A 17128-nucleotide genomic window follows, 5' to 3' on the forward strand; every position below is an offset into this window, starting at 1 on the left:
AATATATATTTTACCGAGAGGACTACAGAATTATAGGGGTAATTAATTTACTCAAACATGCAGAATTTATTTCTCCAAGTATAGACTTCTAATTAATGATCCGAAGAGTCAAAGTGAATAAATAGGTCTTAGGATTCATATATTAAAATGTTAGCTAAATCCAATGGTAAAAAAAATTAAAAGGAAGGTTTTACCACAGTAACTCGAAAATAATAAAATTATAATCATGAAAACTAAATTTACACAAGTGAATAGATAACTATCATTACCAAAATTTGAACATGTTCATAGCTCATATTCATGATCATAACATGTATAAATATCATATATAAGAAAGTATTAGTTCCCCTACCTCAACTTTAGTAACTCCAAACGTCTAGATCTAGACTGAGTTTATCCAACTTCTCTACTTTGTGCACCCTTTTCTTCCTTTCTCAAACCAACCTCACTTCTCTCCCAAGTTTTAATTTGTTTTCTTAAGTTTTATTAAGGCAAAGAACCAATGTATTTTTATCCTTGAAAACCAGCAACCTTAGTGTTGGATGGTTCCTACCACAAAGAGACCACTCTCCCTTAATCTATGCTTAATGTTTCCCACAATATCACTTCAACTTTTGTAGGTTTGTCCTATTTTGTTTCATTGGGCAGAAGTTTGGAGTGGAGTCAAAATTTCAAAGTTGCTAGGTGGAAAAAAATGAATTATAGGTGTGTGGGGAAAAGAATATAAGGTCTCATTATGGAAGAGAGAAAAGTAAGATGCTACATTTTCATTAGCCAAAATAATGAGTATTTCTACTATAGACAACTCATATACTAGATGTATATTCTAACTTAATAAAATATTGATATATATATATACCCTAGTTATACAATAGACTAAAATAAAATATTAAAATCATATACTCGATACTTTAATATCATATTAGTATCATATAACAATAAATTTTTTATTAATTATGGAACAAAATGAAATAAAACATCTTATCACAATTAATTTGGGTCCAACAACTTTCATTATACATTTTTCACACCATAAATAATTATTCAAAATCACAACATATATAAATTACTTTTATTTTTTTCTATGGGTCTTACATACTTTCACTATTATATTAAAAGTAATGCTATCTTAATTATATATACATTATCATTAGAGATAAATGGATTTAAATTAAAATTTAAATGCAACCTTTATTTTATAATTTATATAAAAAATAATTAGACATTAATGAATATAAGATTAACTTTTCATTCTCTAGTATAAATTTTATAAGGGTAAAATTGGAATATAGGATTTTAGGGGTGTAGGAAGAGAAAATGGGGATGCAGGAAGAACCGCCTTGTATTCCGTTTTTCAAGTTTTTGACTGTACATATGGTTGAGGCTCATTGTCCAATATAGATATAACTCTAGGAAGCACATGATTCAATAGATGATCGAGTATATGGAGAAAATATTATGGTTTATCCTTACAATCTGTAAGCAATATCGAAATGATTACAGTGAAACTAAAGAATGAACAAACTTAGTGAACAAAATCTCACAAAAATTGACAGCATACAAGAGCAGTCATTCTACTCAGATATGGGTGAGTTTGGCATGCTGTTTGAAATGAAACCAATAACAGAAGTTTTCATTCCCATTTACTCCTAAGTTCATCATGGTGTTTGAAAGAATAGGTGAGTAATGTGGTTCCATCCAATGCTTTTAGTACAAAAGTCTCTACCAACACATAACAACCAAATTCCTTCCACTTATTAGTCCCCTTCAATTCTTCCACTTTCTTCACTCTAATTTCCTTCTCTTTTCCTCCATTCCACCCTGCTCTTTCCTGCTCCCACTTCATTCTCTCAACCACTGCACTGTTCAATCCCACACTTCTCTTTTCTCCCACATTGTTCAAACTATGGAACCACCTAAAACCTTCAGCAATATCCATTTCATCGATCACAGCTTCCCAGCCACCAATTACAACCACTTCCTTTTGAACCACAGCATTCACAACTACAGTCTTTTCCACTTCATTCTGGTTCTTGCATGAAAATATTTTCTCCCATTTCTGCTCCAGTGTCATTTCATAAAACATTGACTTTCTCATTTCTTCCTTCAATGTTCTGTGAGTTCGTTCCTTGATAAACATGAAGGGGCAGTACCATTTTCCCACAGCAACGCTGTCTGAACTCTTTTTTCCTAAGGAGAATTTGAATTCTGGCTTGCTGGCACGGAGGGCCTCATTCACCCCTAATGCTTCGCTTAGACTTGAATCACTTGAACCACTTGAAGCACTCACTTTCCACCTTCTGCTCAAAAATCTTGGAGGGTATCCATCTGGGGCAACAGATTTAGCTGAAAAACCACTCCTGAAAGTAACTTTACTTCTCCTAGGATATATCTCAAACTCCTGGTATGTGTCATTCACATCTATTTGATGCAGAGGTACATCAGTTACAGCATTGTAGAAACAGAATGTGTCCAAATCCTCCTCCTTTGAGTTAATATACGCTTCCCTGCACAACCAAATGCAAATTATTACATCAGTATAATCCTTAACATAAGACATATCAAGAAGATTAATCCTCAAATTTGCATTAGAATGGAATCACCCTCATCAAGGAAAATCTAACTTGCTTATTGAAATGAAAGCTTAGGCTTACCCTCTTTTCTTCCCATTTAGATTTATGACATAGTATTTGTTGGAAGACAGAGGCTGGTTGGGAACTGGGATGAAGGCGACATGGTGGTAATGAGTGGTTCTATTGAGTGAAATACCTGATCTATAGAACAACTCAAGGTTTAAATTTTGAGGGAAAGGCAACTCCTTCAGCTCATGAAATTCTCCTAACCCAAAACAAGAGGTTGGCTCCATCTCTTCATCTTGGATCACCAAAATCCCAGAATTGGGACCTTCTGGTGGAGGCAATGACAGAGCATCTGAAGACTTCTTAAACAGAGATAAAGGCCTAGTCACATACATTCTCTTCTCTATCTCTAATCTTGCTTCTCTTCTCAATTATTCTCTGTTTCTTTCTTCCTTCCAAGAACAGCTTGTTCAATGTGGAAATTAAAGGATGTACAGATCTACTTATTTATATGTATGAGATGAAGTTTCATTTTGATATGGTCAATGAACAAATTTAGTAAACGTGTTCCATTGACCAAGTTGCTGAAGAAAAATACTTTTTTTTTCTTTTGGCAAATGGGATTTTGAAGATGTGGGACCCACTGGACAATAAATTATCCTGCTGGGTAGGGGCGTGAAAGGGTCCATTTTGGTCAGTCTTGTTGGCTTTGGCTGTTCGGAAGTTTCTGCCTAAAAGGATGCAAAGGGAGGATTTGGGGATTGGTGTAGACTGCTGAGATGTCAAGTTTGAAGAGATTGGACCATGTTTTCAAAAAAAAAAAAAAAAGATAAGTGATTTAATTTAATGATTCTTTTTCTCAGATTACCAACAAATATTGTGTATTCTATCACACTGGATTATTGATAAAAGGCATGCATGATAGAAATAACTAATGTAATATATTATATTAATAACATGGTTAAAGATAATAAATTTAACTGAAAATGTTCCATTAATTTACTTTTAAAAAGCAAAATAAAAATATTCAAAATGGTAGAATAAAATTTTTAAAAAATTATATCCTAAGATTAGAAAAGCTGTTAAAAAAATTGCCAATGTTAGGTATGTTTTGTCGGATTTAGTTGTTTGGTCGAATCATGCTGTCTTTCAATTCCTAGTCAACTTTTTTAATAATTAATAAACCAGGATCTTCTGTGTTCTGTTTAGAACTATGGTTGATAGTATATGTAAAAAGACAAGGACTTTGGTTTGGTTTAGCAAATACCACTTGAAATTCTCTTGCTTATGAAACCCGTGACTTTTATTTTTTCAATACATTAGAAAAATAAAAATTAAATTCAATAATGAATACCTCATCATGTTATTTACTTAAATAACTCAAATTATTATTCACGTTCAAAATCCAGTTGAGAAAGAATTTAAGAAGTTTCATTTTTTCTAACACTTTGGAGAATCGATTATGGGTAACCAATTTTTTAATCGGTATCCTTTTAAAGTGATCAATGGGTAATTTTTATCAATTAAAATTTACCTTTAGAATTTTTATGGTAAAGTTAGAACAGATTTTAAAAATTGAAATAATTTTAGAATATGGGTGAAGATGGGTTACTTTTAATAAGCTGAAAATTTAAAACATGTCTAAAAATAAATAAATAACAGTGTAACAAAATTGGGGATGTTGATAAAAAAATGAAAATAGGAAGTTTTAATAAATAAATAATGATAATAAAGGTCAGAAGTTTTCAATTATGGTAGTCCATAATTATATTATAATATAATGAGATTTAATTAATTCCCAGAATTTGAAAAATGTATAAGTTATTATTAAAATTGAGATGATTATTTAATTTGTAATGCTATTGATGATAAAAATGAATTTGATAATGGTTAAAATTTATAATGACTATTTTATAAATAATTTAATTAATTGTTAAATTTTATAATAGTTGTCATTATATATTGCTAAATTTTATAATATGAGTATATGTTGGTAAATTTGAATAGTGAATTGTTATACTTTTTTCTAATAAAATAGAAATGTGTATATTTTAAAAGTTAATGTTTATAATTATAGTAATTTTATAATAGTTAACTGATTATATGATTTTAAGTGATAATAGTAATTTTGTAATGTTAAATTAATAAATTTCTACACAGGTAATAATAATTCACGCCTTTTTCATTTATGATTTTGTAGTTAAAGGAGTGTTGATAACACACTTTTCTTAAGAATTTCAATTCTTAATACAAAACGAGTTTACATTAATTTTGTAATAAATTATTGATAACAAGTTTTTAATATGACGAATTGACATATAAATCTTCGTGTCAGACCTCATTAAAAAGGCATCCAAAAACCCCTCTGAACGGACGCCATGTGTCAAGCGTCGAGATTTGGAAATCAGATAGTGAAAGGCAGGTGTCAGCAGAAGAGCGGACGTTCGTTTTAACGTGGGAAGCAAAACTGTGTTTTTTTTCTGAAAATTCGTCCCACTCTCTCTGCATGCACCCTTCTTTTTCAAAACTCTGAACTTTTCATTTGATCCTCCTTCTCACTACATCTTCTACATTCTCTCTAAGAAATCTCACCATTTCTCTCCTCCGATCATCATTCAGGAACTGTAGAAGCGTTTCCGGCGTCCTAAGCTTCATTCTGAACCGAACAGTTTCGAGTTCTGAACTGGTAAGTTTCCTCGCCTCTTAGCCGTTCGTTCTCTAATACATGCAACTCAAGTTCTGGTTGCATGCTGTCTTCTTGCCTGAACCAATTCTGGTTTTCTGTTATCTGTTTTAGTTTGAAGAGTTGGTTGAGCTTTGAGGGTAGAAGGAATTTTAGTCAGACAAACCGCATCCATATTTTTAGTACGCTCGTTCACGTTAGAGGTAAAGGAAGCTTATTAATTTAATTTATATGACTATGTGTTGCATGAACGTTCGTTGACTTGATTTGATATGAAAAATGACTGTGCTATGTTATGATGCATGAAATGTATGAAAATTCCATGATTTGGTGGCATGAGATATGAAACATTGATTATGGTATGGATGTATAAAGATGTGAAACTATATGTTAAGAACTGAATTTGAATAATATTAATTCTGATAAGAAATTTCCCTAAGAAAGTAACGTTCGTTACTGAACGGTCCTTAACCGTTCGGTTTGATAGTGAATTTGGTTAGAAGTGGATTCTTTCATTTGGGAAGAATCCTAGTGGAGGACGAGCGTCTACACTTCGAACTTATGTGCTTGAGCGTTCGGCCAAGCATAGTTCCGTCTTGATATCCTGCTATGAAATATTTTAGTATTCTTAAATAATACTTCAATAGTATCTTGGCATAATTATCCATCTTCTTTTATATCCGTTAGTAGCACTTGGTCTTATACCAAGTGTTCATCCTAAGCAAGTGTTTGGTCTCACACCTGGCACTCTTTCGATCTCCTTAAGCTAAATTTCTTTATATGAGCGTTCGTTCAAGCCCTCTAGGGTTCGCTCACTATAGTGTCTAGTCTTTGACTGTCACTTGGATTCTTGATACTAAACTCAACTAAACTAAGTATTCACAAGCGTTCGGTTTCTTCCTATAAGACAATTCTAAGTATTATTTTTCGTGCCTTGAAATATTCTTATTCATTGGTTTCACTCTGGAGTCCTCGTTCTTGGTCTGGTCTTTTGATGTTCAGATAGAGTTCTCAAGAGTCGGTTCCTCTAACTGGCTCAGCGTTGAAATCGACGTTCGTTCCATTCGTTTCTTGGAATATTTTATTGTGCTCGCTATCTTTCTTAAAACCCGATGTCAACCCTTGGTCTTAATCCATTCTCAAATTTGAAGGTCTCTCGGTCTCGCTCTATGTGTTCGGCCCAGTTTTAAGTTCGGGTTGAACGTTCGTTATTTGTAATCCTCATGAATCTTTGTACGAGGTGATTAAATGAGATAGGTATTAGTGAAAGATGAAGAAAATGTGATATAGAAATGTTGTGGTTTATGGACGAGCGTTCCGGGGAGGAACGACTCATGTATGAATATTGGAATTGGTAAAGTATGACTGTGGGTATGCTAAGCTGGCTGTTCATCCTGATGTTCCGTGGGTACTCGTCTTCACGTAGAGGAGAGTAGGTCATGTGTGGGAACGGTAGGAGGTCCTAGTCCTTAGGGGTACTTTGGACAGATAGGATTAACCTCGGGTGGCAACTGTTGAGGGCATCCCAGTTACTACATCACCCGGGTGCACGAACGCCTGTAGCTACACAGATTTCATACAGTCCGGACAGTCAGTCTAGTAATAGGTTTTGTATGATATATTTGATGAAATGTACCTTGTTTGTTAGATTGTTTGAAATGTATGTTGATGTATAAAATTAAATTACATAAGCTTACCCTGTATTCTCTGTTGTGTCTTGTTTTGTACATCCGTCTTGTCGTTGCAATGATCATTCGTGTGGATGTGAGCAGAAGCGGACGCGCTGTTGGAAGATGCGCTGGAAGAAGGAAATTTGGAGGAAGAGAACCTCGTCGACGTTGAAGTAAAAGCCGAACCGTAGGACGTTCAGTTAGTAGTATAGTTTAGTTAGTGTAAGGTAGTCGTTCGATTACCTTCCCTTTTGTAAGAAATGACCGTTCGATAATTCCTTTTGTAAACCGTTCGGTCGGCTTTGTACTTCTGTTTAGTTAAATTGAAACTCTTTCGGAAATGATCGTTCGACAAAAATCGCATGCTCTCTTTAGTGTAAGACTGAACTGATATTCTATTAAATGTAATTATTCTTTTATATAGTTTATTGTTGTATTTTTGGGATGTTACACTTCATCCTCTTTCTTGTTTTTTATATAAAAAAATAATACAAACAAGAAAAAATTCACCAATATAGTTAATTACACATTAAACGAAAATAACAAACTACACATACAAGTTAACTTCCATTGAATGAAAACAAACACATCCATCTGTGGAAAGAAAACCCTAAATGCAACGAAAACAATCAAAGACTAAATTATTTTTGAGCATGGACAATTTTTAATTTTTCGTAATACTTCAAGACAAAAAACATATTTATTCTTTAATTTTTTTTAATAAATTATTAAGAATATGTTTTTAATAAATCCGACAAAAATTTAAAATATGGCTAGTGGTAATTAGTTTTAATTGATCTATTTTTAATTTGTCTAGAAACACACTGAGCTTTAAAATGTTTTGAATTGCAAGAAATCGTACAAAAATACTTGTTTTAAAATGTGTACATATTACTAAGTTCATATCACATAATGTTAATTAGCTACTGTCTTAGTTTAGTTTGTGTATTTTACTAAAGTTGTTGAGAATCTGAACTACATAAAATATCTATATATTAATTATGCTATGTGAATTGAAGATTTAAAAGGACATTAGTATTTACCTCTCATGATGAATAATTTCTAACAATGCCATAACTATAAAACAACTGGCTATTAAGTAAATGTTTTAAAATATATTAATATTAATGTATTTTGAAAATTGAAGAGAAACATAATATCAAAAATCAAGTAAATAATTCAAATAGTTGTTTGTGTTTATACAAAAGATTAGTAAAGTTGCAACAAGGAGTCAAAAGAGAATCCCCACATCTGAGTTTCCTGGCCCTTTCTTTCAATAATGCAGATCAGTTACCTTTAAAGATAAGTTGTTGCCACAGTAATGGGTCTCACTGTGAAGGGTTGGTTAAATAAATGCATTGGAGATATACATCATATGGATATGTGATAGCAACAGCTCAAGTGTCAAATTTGGCAACCACTTAGGTTGTAGAGAGTGCTATCATATATCTATTACGTTACCCTACTGCATACTTTTCTCCATTGAAAATTTTGTGACCAGGATTGGTTTTTAGCTCTTTCTTTTACAATTAAGGACTATTAGTAATGTTGCCAGGAACTTTCCTTTAGCAACGACCTTCACAAGAAGTATGAAGTTTCCTCATTTACTGAAAAAACATTAGTACACATGAAAGATAATGGCTAATGACCAAACTACAGACAATTTAAACCAGAGACTAAGACTACCCTTATGAAGCTACCAGGAAGATGTCTTTTCTTTTCATATGTATTTGATGATGCTACTTACTATATCAGGCTTTGAACATAAAATGTTCATCTCTTTTCCTTGAGCTTCCCCAATTTGAATGGTATCTGAAAATCCACCTCCAACCCTTCATGCTTTTCCTTCCCCTTTTGATTCCTCTGTCATTCACAGTGATTCTACATGACCCTCCATTGGTTAAAACTCCATCCCCTACCATGCCCCCATAAGAACCTCCCCCATCATGTGCCATGAAATTGCCACCTCTAAAAGAAGAGAAGGCATCACCAAGGTTGCTCATCTTTGCAGCAGAAAACTCATGCTTGGATTCTGCTGAGTAATCAAGCTTCAAGTCAATAAAGCTAGACTCATCCATGCCTTTGAAATCACTCTCCCTCAGTGAAAACACACGCCTATTTGCCCCATAGAACCCTGCATCGCCATCCATCTTCTTCCCACCACCCTTGAGACTGAGATCATTGCCACTTTCATAATCAAACAAGAAATCCCTCCTCTCCCCATCAAAACCACTTCTTCTTGGCTCAGCTTCACTGTATCCACTTCTTCTCCCAGATTCCAACATCAAACCCCCATTAACCCCAGAACTCCTTGCTGCAGAAATTGAGCTTCTGGCACCTGACAGCACTGAATCCCCACCATCCTCAGATCCAAATAGCCCTCCCCCTCTGAAGCTGCATAGTGACCTGGACCTAGACACACCCCCTTGATCCACCATCCACATCTCGTTCCTATCATCAAACCCAACAACACTTCTCCCACAATCCTTCTCCTTTTTCTTCCTAAACAACTTCCCAATTCTCCAAAACCCACCATGCCTCTTGATCTCAACACAGCTGCTGCTGCTCCTCCTCAACACCACAACCTCCTCCTCCTTATCTTTGGCCTTGTTGGGATTCAAATGCTGAAGAACCGGAGTCTCATGCTTCTCATTCTCAATGAGAAAAGATACCCTTCCAACGCTTCCCACCTCAACAGTGCACGAATTTCGGTGGGAGGTCATCTCATCAGAGCAAGAACAAGAAGAAAGCCTTTGCTCTCCACAGTCAGAACACACAAGCTTAACCAAACGGTCCTTGAGACAATAAGCGCATATACCAACAGAAGAAGAAGAAGGGTGTTTCTTACATGGGAGTTCAGAGGTGGAGTAGTAGTAGCAATCCATGTCATTGGCGTAAGCTTCCACACCTTTGTTCCTCTCCTTCATGGCTTCAGATGGAGCCTCAAAAATAAAGTGAAAAATGGCAAGGAGCTAAGCTCTATGAAAGAAAGAGAAAAACAAGAGAAGGGACCAAATACTTGGCTTGTAGAAGCAGCTTCCCCTTTGAAGCTATGAGTAAAAAGTAGATAATTTGAATGTGAATGAATAAAGGGTGATGTTTAGAGTGAGAGAGAGAGAGAGAGAGAGGAAGCACAGAGGCGTTTCCTTTACGTTTTCTTTGCAGGAAAAACAGTGATAGGATGGAAGAGAAAAAGGGTGATGCAAGAAAAGAAAAGAAAAAATAAAGCACTAGCTCCTGCAGGCATTATTATGTAGGGAAGAGACTGAAACAGCAAAATTGAGTGAACAAGTGAACAAACTCTTTTCATCACTTGCTACACTTGCATGCATTGCAAATGGTGATAAATATGTGTGTATGCTTGTTTGTTTGAGTGAGCATATCAAACACTATGTCTGCATTTCCCACCGTACACACTTTGAAGTGCCACTTCAAACACTCTCCCTCACACACACCCCTCTCTAACCAAATTTAAAAAAAAAGTGTATTGGAATCATCGGGTCTTGAAACCCATCAATCTTTCATATGAACTGTCAACAGCATTTTCCCAAGGAGTTCCTCTCTTCACTTGACTTTTTCATGCCATTGGCATAGAGGTTTGACAATAAATCCTACCCCCAATACCCACTTTGCATGTGTCCCCTTGGATTAGTGGTTTCAGAAAGCAACCCTTCATAGTAACATGAGTGTGGCACGCATATTCATTTGTCCACTCTCTTTTTTGCTCCCTACCATCATTCCTTCTATTTATTCTATTCTATTCTTTTCTATTCATTTCTACCCAAACCATAGTCTCTCACAAATATATGTTCCTTCCTCGTCGATCATAACCACGTGTCCCACCGACAGTTCTACCTTGCAGGTCTCTCTCACTCTCATTAACATTCACAACTGCTGTATCACCTTCTATTTTCTTTCCTCCAATTCATTTAAAAAATTATAACTCACTTAGAAATAAATTATTCATCATAACAATAATTTAAATACTTTTTTAGTTCATTTTTTAAAATTGATGACATACATAAAAGTTATTTAGATATATTTAATAATTTTATATTTCTTAAAAGTTGATCAATGTTAATGTTAGAAATCTAATTATGAATCCAAGTTTCACATAATAGATGAAAAATTAGAACATTATATAAAAATAAAAGACTCATTAAATCATTAAACCATTGTCTTTAAGGTTTTGGATAAAAAATTATGTCAATCCTTATTTGGTTGGACTCAGATATCATTGGTCTTTATATCTCCCAAGTTAACCTTCTCTTCGATAGATCTAACAATAGAAAAAAAAAATCAATAATATGATTTAATTTTTATTGGTATACTTTTTAGTGGATTTTTTAACGTTAATGTTGGAAATCCAAGCATTAGTTCAAGTCTCACATTGGATAAAAATAAGAAATTATAACATTATATAAAGGTAAAAAAATCCATTAATTCATTACTTTAAAGCTTTAAGTAGAAATAATGTCAATCTCTTATCTAGTTAGACTCAAATATCATCGGTGTGAACTTCATTCTCGATAAACTCAATAAAAAAAGGTTTAATGTCACTTTAGGTCCTATTTTCACCCAGAATCTCAAATAGCCCACCTTCTTTTTCAACGTCTCAATTGGGTCCTTAATTTTGTAAAATTGAATCAAATAAATTGAGAAAACGCTGTTAAAGAGGGTATTACGTGACATGCTGAGGGTGTTGTTTTAGATTACGTGTCAGTTTATACATAATTGTGACATGTATTTTGTAATTTTTAAATTAAAAAATTGAGGGTAAATTGGGAAAAAGAAATTAAAGGTTGCTCCTTTCTCTGATTTCAATTGCAGAGAACAATCTGATTTTGAGGTGTTTGCGTTTTTGTTCGTTGCGGTTTGGGTTGCTTCGTTGATGGCTTGCGATTTCGATCTCCTTTCCGGCGCGGTGATCTTTCGCGATTAGGGTTTGTGCGGACGAGTTTTGGGGCTCGTGATGGTGTTGTTTTTGTTTCGTGGTGGTGCGACTCTGGTGCAGAGATCTGGTTCGCGTTGTGATGGAGCCTTCACGTGTGGCTCGCGAGGTGGTTCAATGAGGATGATGCGAGCTCACAATGGTTTTTCCAATGCTTGTGGCTGTTGCGAGATGCATTGGAGGTGAACGGAGGACCGACGAGGTTCTGATGGTGTTCCTGCAGTGGTTGAACGGCGTGGTGGCTGACTATGGATTTAGGATTTTGGTGGGTTGTTATGATGTAGTTCAGATGGGAAGTCGAAGATGATGATGTGGTTTCTATTTGATGTAGGTTTCTGATGCGATGATGGAGGAGATGATATCGCTAACTGGTGGTTGCAGCGAAGCTCGCAAGGAAGAAGAAAGGGATCTGCGATTTAGGATTACATGGCAATTGGGATTTTTTGATTTCTCGGTTTGTAGGTGATGAAGATGAATGTGCGGCGACCATGGAGGTTGACGACAACGGCTTGTGCTCCGACGAGGATGATGGTGGCGGCACAACGTGGCTGACGACGACATTGGCTAGGTTAGGGAATTAAGGTTTGGCGGCAGCCTGTTATATGATATTATTAGTAGTCAACCGAACGACGAAATGTAGGAAGACGTCAAGCGGTGAGGGAGAAGAAGAAGGGAACCGAACGGCTGAAGGCGGTGAGGCTACCGAGCGAGGCCGAGCAGTGAAGAAGAAGGAGGACACCGAACAGCTGAAGCACGGGAGCCGATCGGTTGAAGATTTTCCAATTCAGCACTTAATTTAATTTGATTTTCCAATTTTGCCCTTACTTAAATTATATTTCCACTCTGTACACTTCATTTTTTAATTCAAAAATTAAAAAAATACAATTCAGTCACGTTTTTAATGCCACGTAATAAAAAATTACAGTGTCAGCATGTCACGAAACACCCAACTTAACGGTGTTTGATCAATTTGACGGAAAGTCTTTATTTGATCCAATTTTACAAAAATAAGGACCTAATTGAGACATCGAAAAAGAAGGCAACCTATTTGAGATTTTGGACCGAAAATAGGAACCTAAAATGCCATTAAACTATACAAAAAAAACTCCATAATGTGATTTATCATAACTATTTTCCTTCAATAACTTCTTAATGGTATACTTTTTAATTTTTCTTTCTCTTGTTAGAGATGACTTAATTGTGAACAAGCATGATTTCATTGAGAAATGAAAGGTGAGCAATTTGGAGCATGAGTTCATTGAGGCAAGAGACTAGGTTGATCCATCATTGGGGCAAGAGATGAGAGAGGTTTGGCGTGCCGTATTCATTCAATTCTCTATGTTGTCTTTTCCACATAAGTACTGTTTCGTTTCTATGAGGAAGTCTCATGGTAGGAGCAAAGCAAGTTACCCCTTTGGTATCACCATCATAAGAGCTTTGCATGTGGGGAGTGGAAGAAAGAGGCACCATTTTTTTAAGAACAATAAACTGCAAAAGGTATTCTAGTTGTTAAATTAATTGTGTCATTTACTTCTTTATTTATTACCATTATTATTGCATCACCATGATTTTTCTTTTGGGAGGAGTATCTATTTCTATGGCCCATTGGAACTTCAAATGTGTAATATCAACTCCATAAAAAGTTGGATGAACAGAGATCACTCTAATCACTATATTTATTGCTACAAAAAGTATTTGACAAGAACTTATTTCTTTTTTTATTTGGATAGGTGCATATTTAATTGCAAATAGGAAACATATATGGAAAGAGTTGAAAATAATAATAATAATAATAAAAAGTGGTTGAATACTCACTCTAAACTTATAAATATATTTTAAAAGTGTAGCGACTTAATGCATAGTACACTGAGTGTTAACTATTTTTTTTATAACATCATTTAATCATAGATTATTGTAGATGATAGAATTAATATTTTTCAATAACTAGTTAAAAAGGTACTTCTAAAATATTTTTTGATCGATTAACACTGTAAAAAAAAATCTATACTAGCAATGTACGAATAATAAATTAAAAAACATTTTTAACAAGATATTTTACCAGTAATGAAAATTAAGTTAAAAAAGTGAAAACAGAAAGGAATATTGCCTTAATATATATGTTTTATATAAATCTAGTTAATATAGTTATTTTTACCAGTAACAAATAATAACATGAGATATGAACAACAATAATATTTTATCAATGAGAATCGACTTATTGATCAAACCGACATGTTTGATAAACCGTTAATATTATGTATAACATTGTCTTAATTAACAATAATAGACAAAAATGAGAAAATTATCAATAATAATAAAAATTCTATTAAACCTTTATATTTTTATTCATTTTAAGTCACATAAATTAATTATAGGACATATTGTTTTAGTTGAAGTAAAAATCTACTTAAATGTTTTCAAAAAAATATTGATAATTTAATCTAAATTATACCTTGGATGCAAATCTCTTAGAAAGTCTTTTGTGTAGGCATAGCAAACTGACAACACGAAAAAGCAGTTTCCACTCTCTTTGTCTCACCAAAACAGGAACTAACTATTATGGCTGTTTGGCAACATCCTTCTACACATTCTTCACTTTTTTAAAATCTTTAAACATATAAATTAGGATAATGATAATAACATTTTTTTCACAATATTTTAGCATCATCTATGTGTCATTCTGTGATTGGTTCATGTTAGTGTTTATGATTATTATTATTGATTATGGAATAATTTTGGATCAATCAAAGAATGATACTGATGTTAAAATGTTATAAAAAAATATGTTGTCAAAGTATCATTATCCTATAAATTAAGTTTTAGTCTGGCTTAATCTTACAATTTGTAAAAATAAGATTTATATTTGCTAATATATTGTAATAGTTTGACTCTCCTGTGAAACTTTTCAATAATATAATGTTTTTAGCGCTATTATGCTTGATGAGTTGTTAGCATATATAGTAATAGACTCTTTTAATAGATTTAAAATAAATTTTAAATTTAACAATTCTGTAAAAATTACTTTATAAAATGAGTTTAAATTAAACAATTTATATTATTATTTATAATGGACATAAATACTAGAGACTAGGCTTTAATTTTACCAAATAAGATGAGAATTGAAAAGGAGAAATAATTACTTGTCATTTGATAGCCTTACGTTTCTGAATGTCTTTAGAAAAGTTTGATTTTAAAAATGCAAGAGAAAGAAAGAAAAAGAAAAGTTTTATGAATCCATGTTTATAGAAAGATCACAAAGAGGTCATACAAATGAACATGGCTAACTCACTTCATTTTCAGTAACTCACTTAATTTGGGTGTTGAGAAAATAATAATCATTGATGAAGAAAATCAATGAATTTTACTCTTCCTTGAGTTGCTTCAAAACAATCACCAATGTTATCATGATAAATTAGAATTTGGATTTTTTATTGGATAATTTTAATAAAGAAACAACATTAAGAAACTCAAGCTTAATTTATTTTAAACACAATAAAAAAATTTAAATAATAGTAATTATGGTGACCAATTTAAATACTAATGTATAAATTAAAATTATTAATAATTAAAATAATTTTTAAACTAGTCACCATAGTGAATTGATTTGTCACTAATATTAGTTATAAAATTTTTAATTACATATAAATTTAGAAACCATTTAAAGATCAATTCACCGTGACCAATTTAGAAACTATTTTAGTTATATATAACTTTTAATTTATAAATTAATATATAAATTGATCATTGTAATGATTAAATTATCTTTGGTAACTTAATATTATTAATTAGAGATTTGTTTTTGTAATGAAAGTATTAAAATTAGTGTATTTTAAAGTTTCAGTATAGAATAATACCTAAACTATTTTCAAGAATTATGTTTTGTCATTAAATAGACTATATACTTATTTTGTCACTGTTTTTTTTTAATGAAAAATTCATCTAAAATATTATGATTAGTAAAGGGAATATAAGTGTTTTGTTATATAACAAAAGAAATTTCACGCTATAAAGATTGATAACCTTTATATGATATTATATATTTTACACAGCTTTCATATAATATAAGAACAAAATAGATATATAATTTAATTTAAGGATAAAATATAATTTTTAGAAACAAATGAAAAACGAAAAATAATTTTGACTTTCATCATTTTTATCTTAATGCGTATATATTAAATGCATCTTTTTGTGTCATAATTTTAAAACTTAAATTTTATATCTTTTTAGAATATATTAAATAATAAGAGTACAAAAAATATTATTTAAAAAACACATTTTTATTTTAAATAAAGAAATTATTTTGGAATAGAAATTGAAAAGGAAATCTTAAAAGTAATATAATAAAGAGGGAACCATATAAATCACCTAATAGTTTCTCAAACCTATAATTTATAAAAATCTAATTATACATCAACTTTTCAATTTTCTAACATTAAACAATTGTTCACAATTATTGTCTCATAAATATTAACAGAAAACACTTACACATTGTCAGTTGCCAGCTACTATTATACTAACAGTGATAAAAGAAATGTGTAATTAAATTGTTATAAGAACTAAAAAAGAGAGTGAATTTAAGTTCTGTTCATAAAATTTTCTTGCATAATATCAATTGCAAATTTGAACAGTGGAATGAAACATTGCAAATGGAGCAATAGAAAGACATAATTGTGGGAATGGCACGCTCCATAGCATGCACAATCCTATTGAATCATTGGGACAAAGAGGCAGAATAGTATATTGCTTAAGCAATGCTGCATTGTCTCATCCTTTATTTTTCTTCCTTATATTCTGTATAGTAAATCTCTTGAGTTTGTCGTAATTTATAAATATTAGGGTAATGATGATGTTTCCTTGGTCTTTGCTCACTAATTATTTTGTTGTGTTTGCAATCAATTAAGGTATAAATGATTTGGGATAGTAATAAAATACACTTACATCGAGCCATCCAACAAAAGTGAAAGAGACCCAAAAAAGATAAAAGAAAAGAAAGAGATTTGTCTATGTGCTTTTCTTTGAATGAGAAATGATTAAATGCAATTAACCTACTAAGTTATGGGCATGTTGGCTGTCTGACATGCACCTCTTATGGGCCCATCTTAGTCCTATATTGTCACCAATGCTCTAAGCTGTTTCATAGCTGTTGAATTATTTCTAGAAAAATACTTATCGATTTTTTTTTAGTATGTGAATACAAGAGACATGAGCACATAAAAGTCATCCGAGGTACTTAAGAAATCTT

At 32.5% G+C, this 17128-nt stretch overlaps 2 protein-coding genes across 2 annotated transcripts; both read right to left on the reverse strand.

The window, feature by feature from the left end:
• Positions 1–1324: 1324 nt before the first annotated feature.
• On the reverse strand, positions 1325–3072 carry LOC108335200 (uncharacterized). The gene is made up of 2 exons (XM_017571161.2): positions 2655–3072; positions 1325–2507 (listed from the first exon to the last, which is right to left on the reverse strand). Exons 1-2 carry the CDS (start codon positions 2972–2974, stop codon positions 1634–1636), a joined length of 1194 nt encoding a protein of 397 aa, XP_017426650.1. The 5' UTR covers positions 2975–3072; the 3' UTR covers positions 1325–1633.
• Positions 3073–8509: 5437 nt separating this feature from the next.
• LOC108334640 (uncharacterized) lies at positions 8510–10423 on the reverse strand. The gene has a single exon (XM_017570538.2). The coding sequence runs from the start codon at positions 9857–9859 to the stop codon at positions 8684–8686; it is 1176 nt and encodes a 391-aa protein (XP_017426027.1). The 5' UTR covers positions 9860–10423; the 3' UTR covers positions 8510–8683.
• Positions 10424–17128: the final 6705 nt, after the last annotated feature.

Source organism: Vigna angularis, chromosome 10 (assembly GCF_016808095.1).
Source record: "Vigna angularis cultivar LongXiaoDou No.4 chromosome 10, ASM1680809v1, whole genome shotgun sequence".
Lineage (NCBI taxonomy): Eukaryota > Viridiplantae > Streptophyta > Magnoliopsida > Fabales > Fabaceae > Vigna > Vigna angularis.

Coding starts and splice junctions, on each gene's coding strand:
- LOC108335200 (XM_017571161.2), bottom strand. CDS start 2,974: ATGTATGTGACTAGGCCTTTATCTCTGTTTAAGAAGTCTTCAGATGCT. Junction 2,508..2,654: donor CTAAATGGGAAGAAAAGAGG/GTAAGCCTAAGC, acceptor TTGGTTGTGCAG/GGAAGCGTATATTAACTCAA.
- LOC108334640 (XM_017570538.2), bottom strand. CDS start 9,859: ATGAAGGAGAGGAACAAAGGTGTGGAAGCTTACGCCAATGACATGGAT.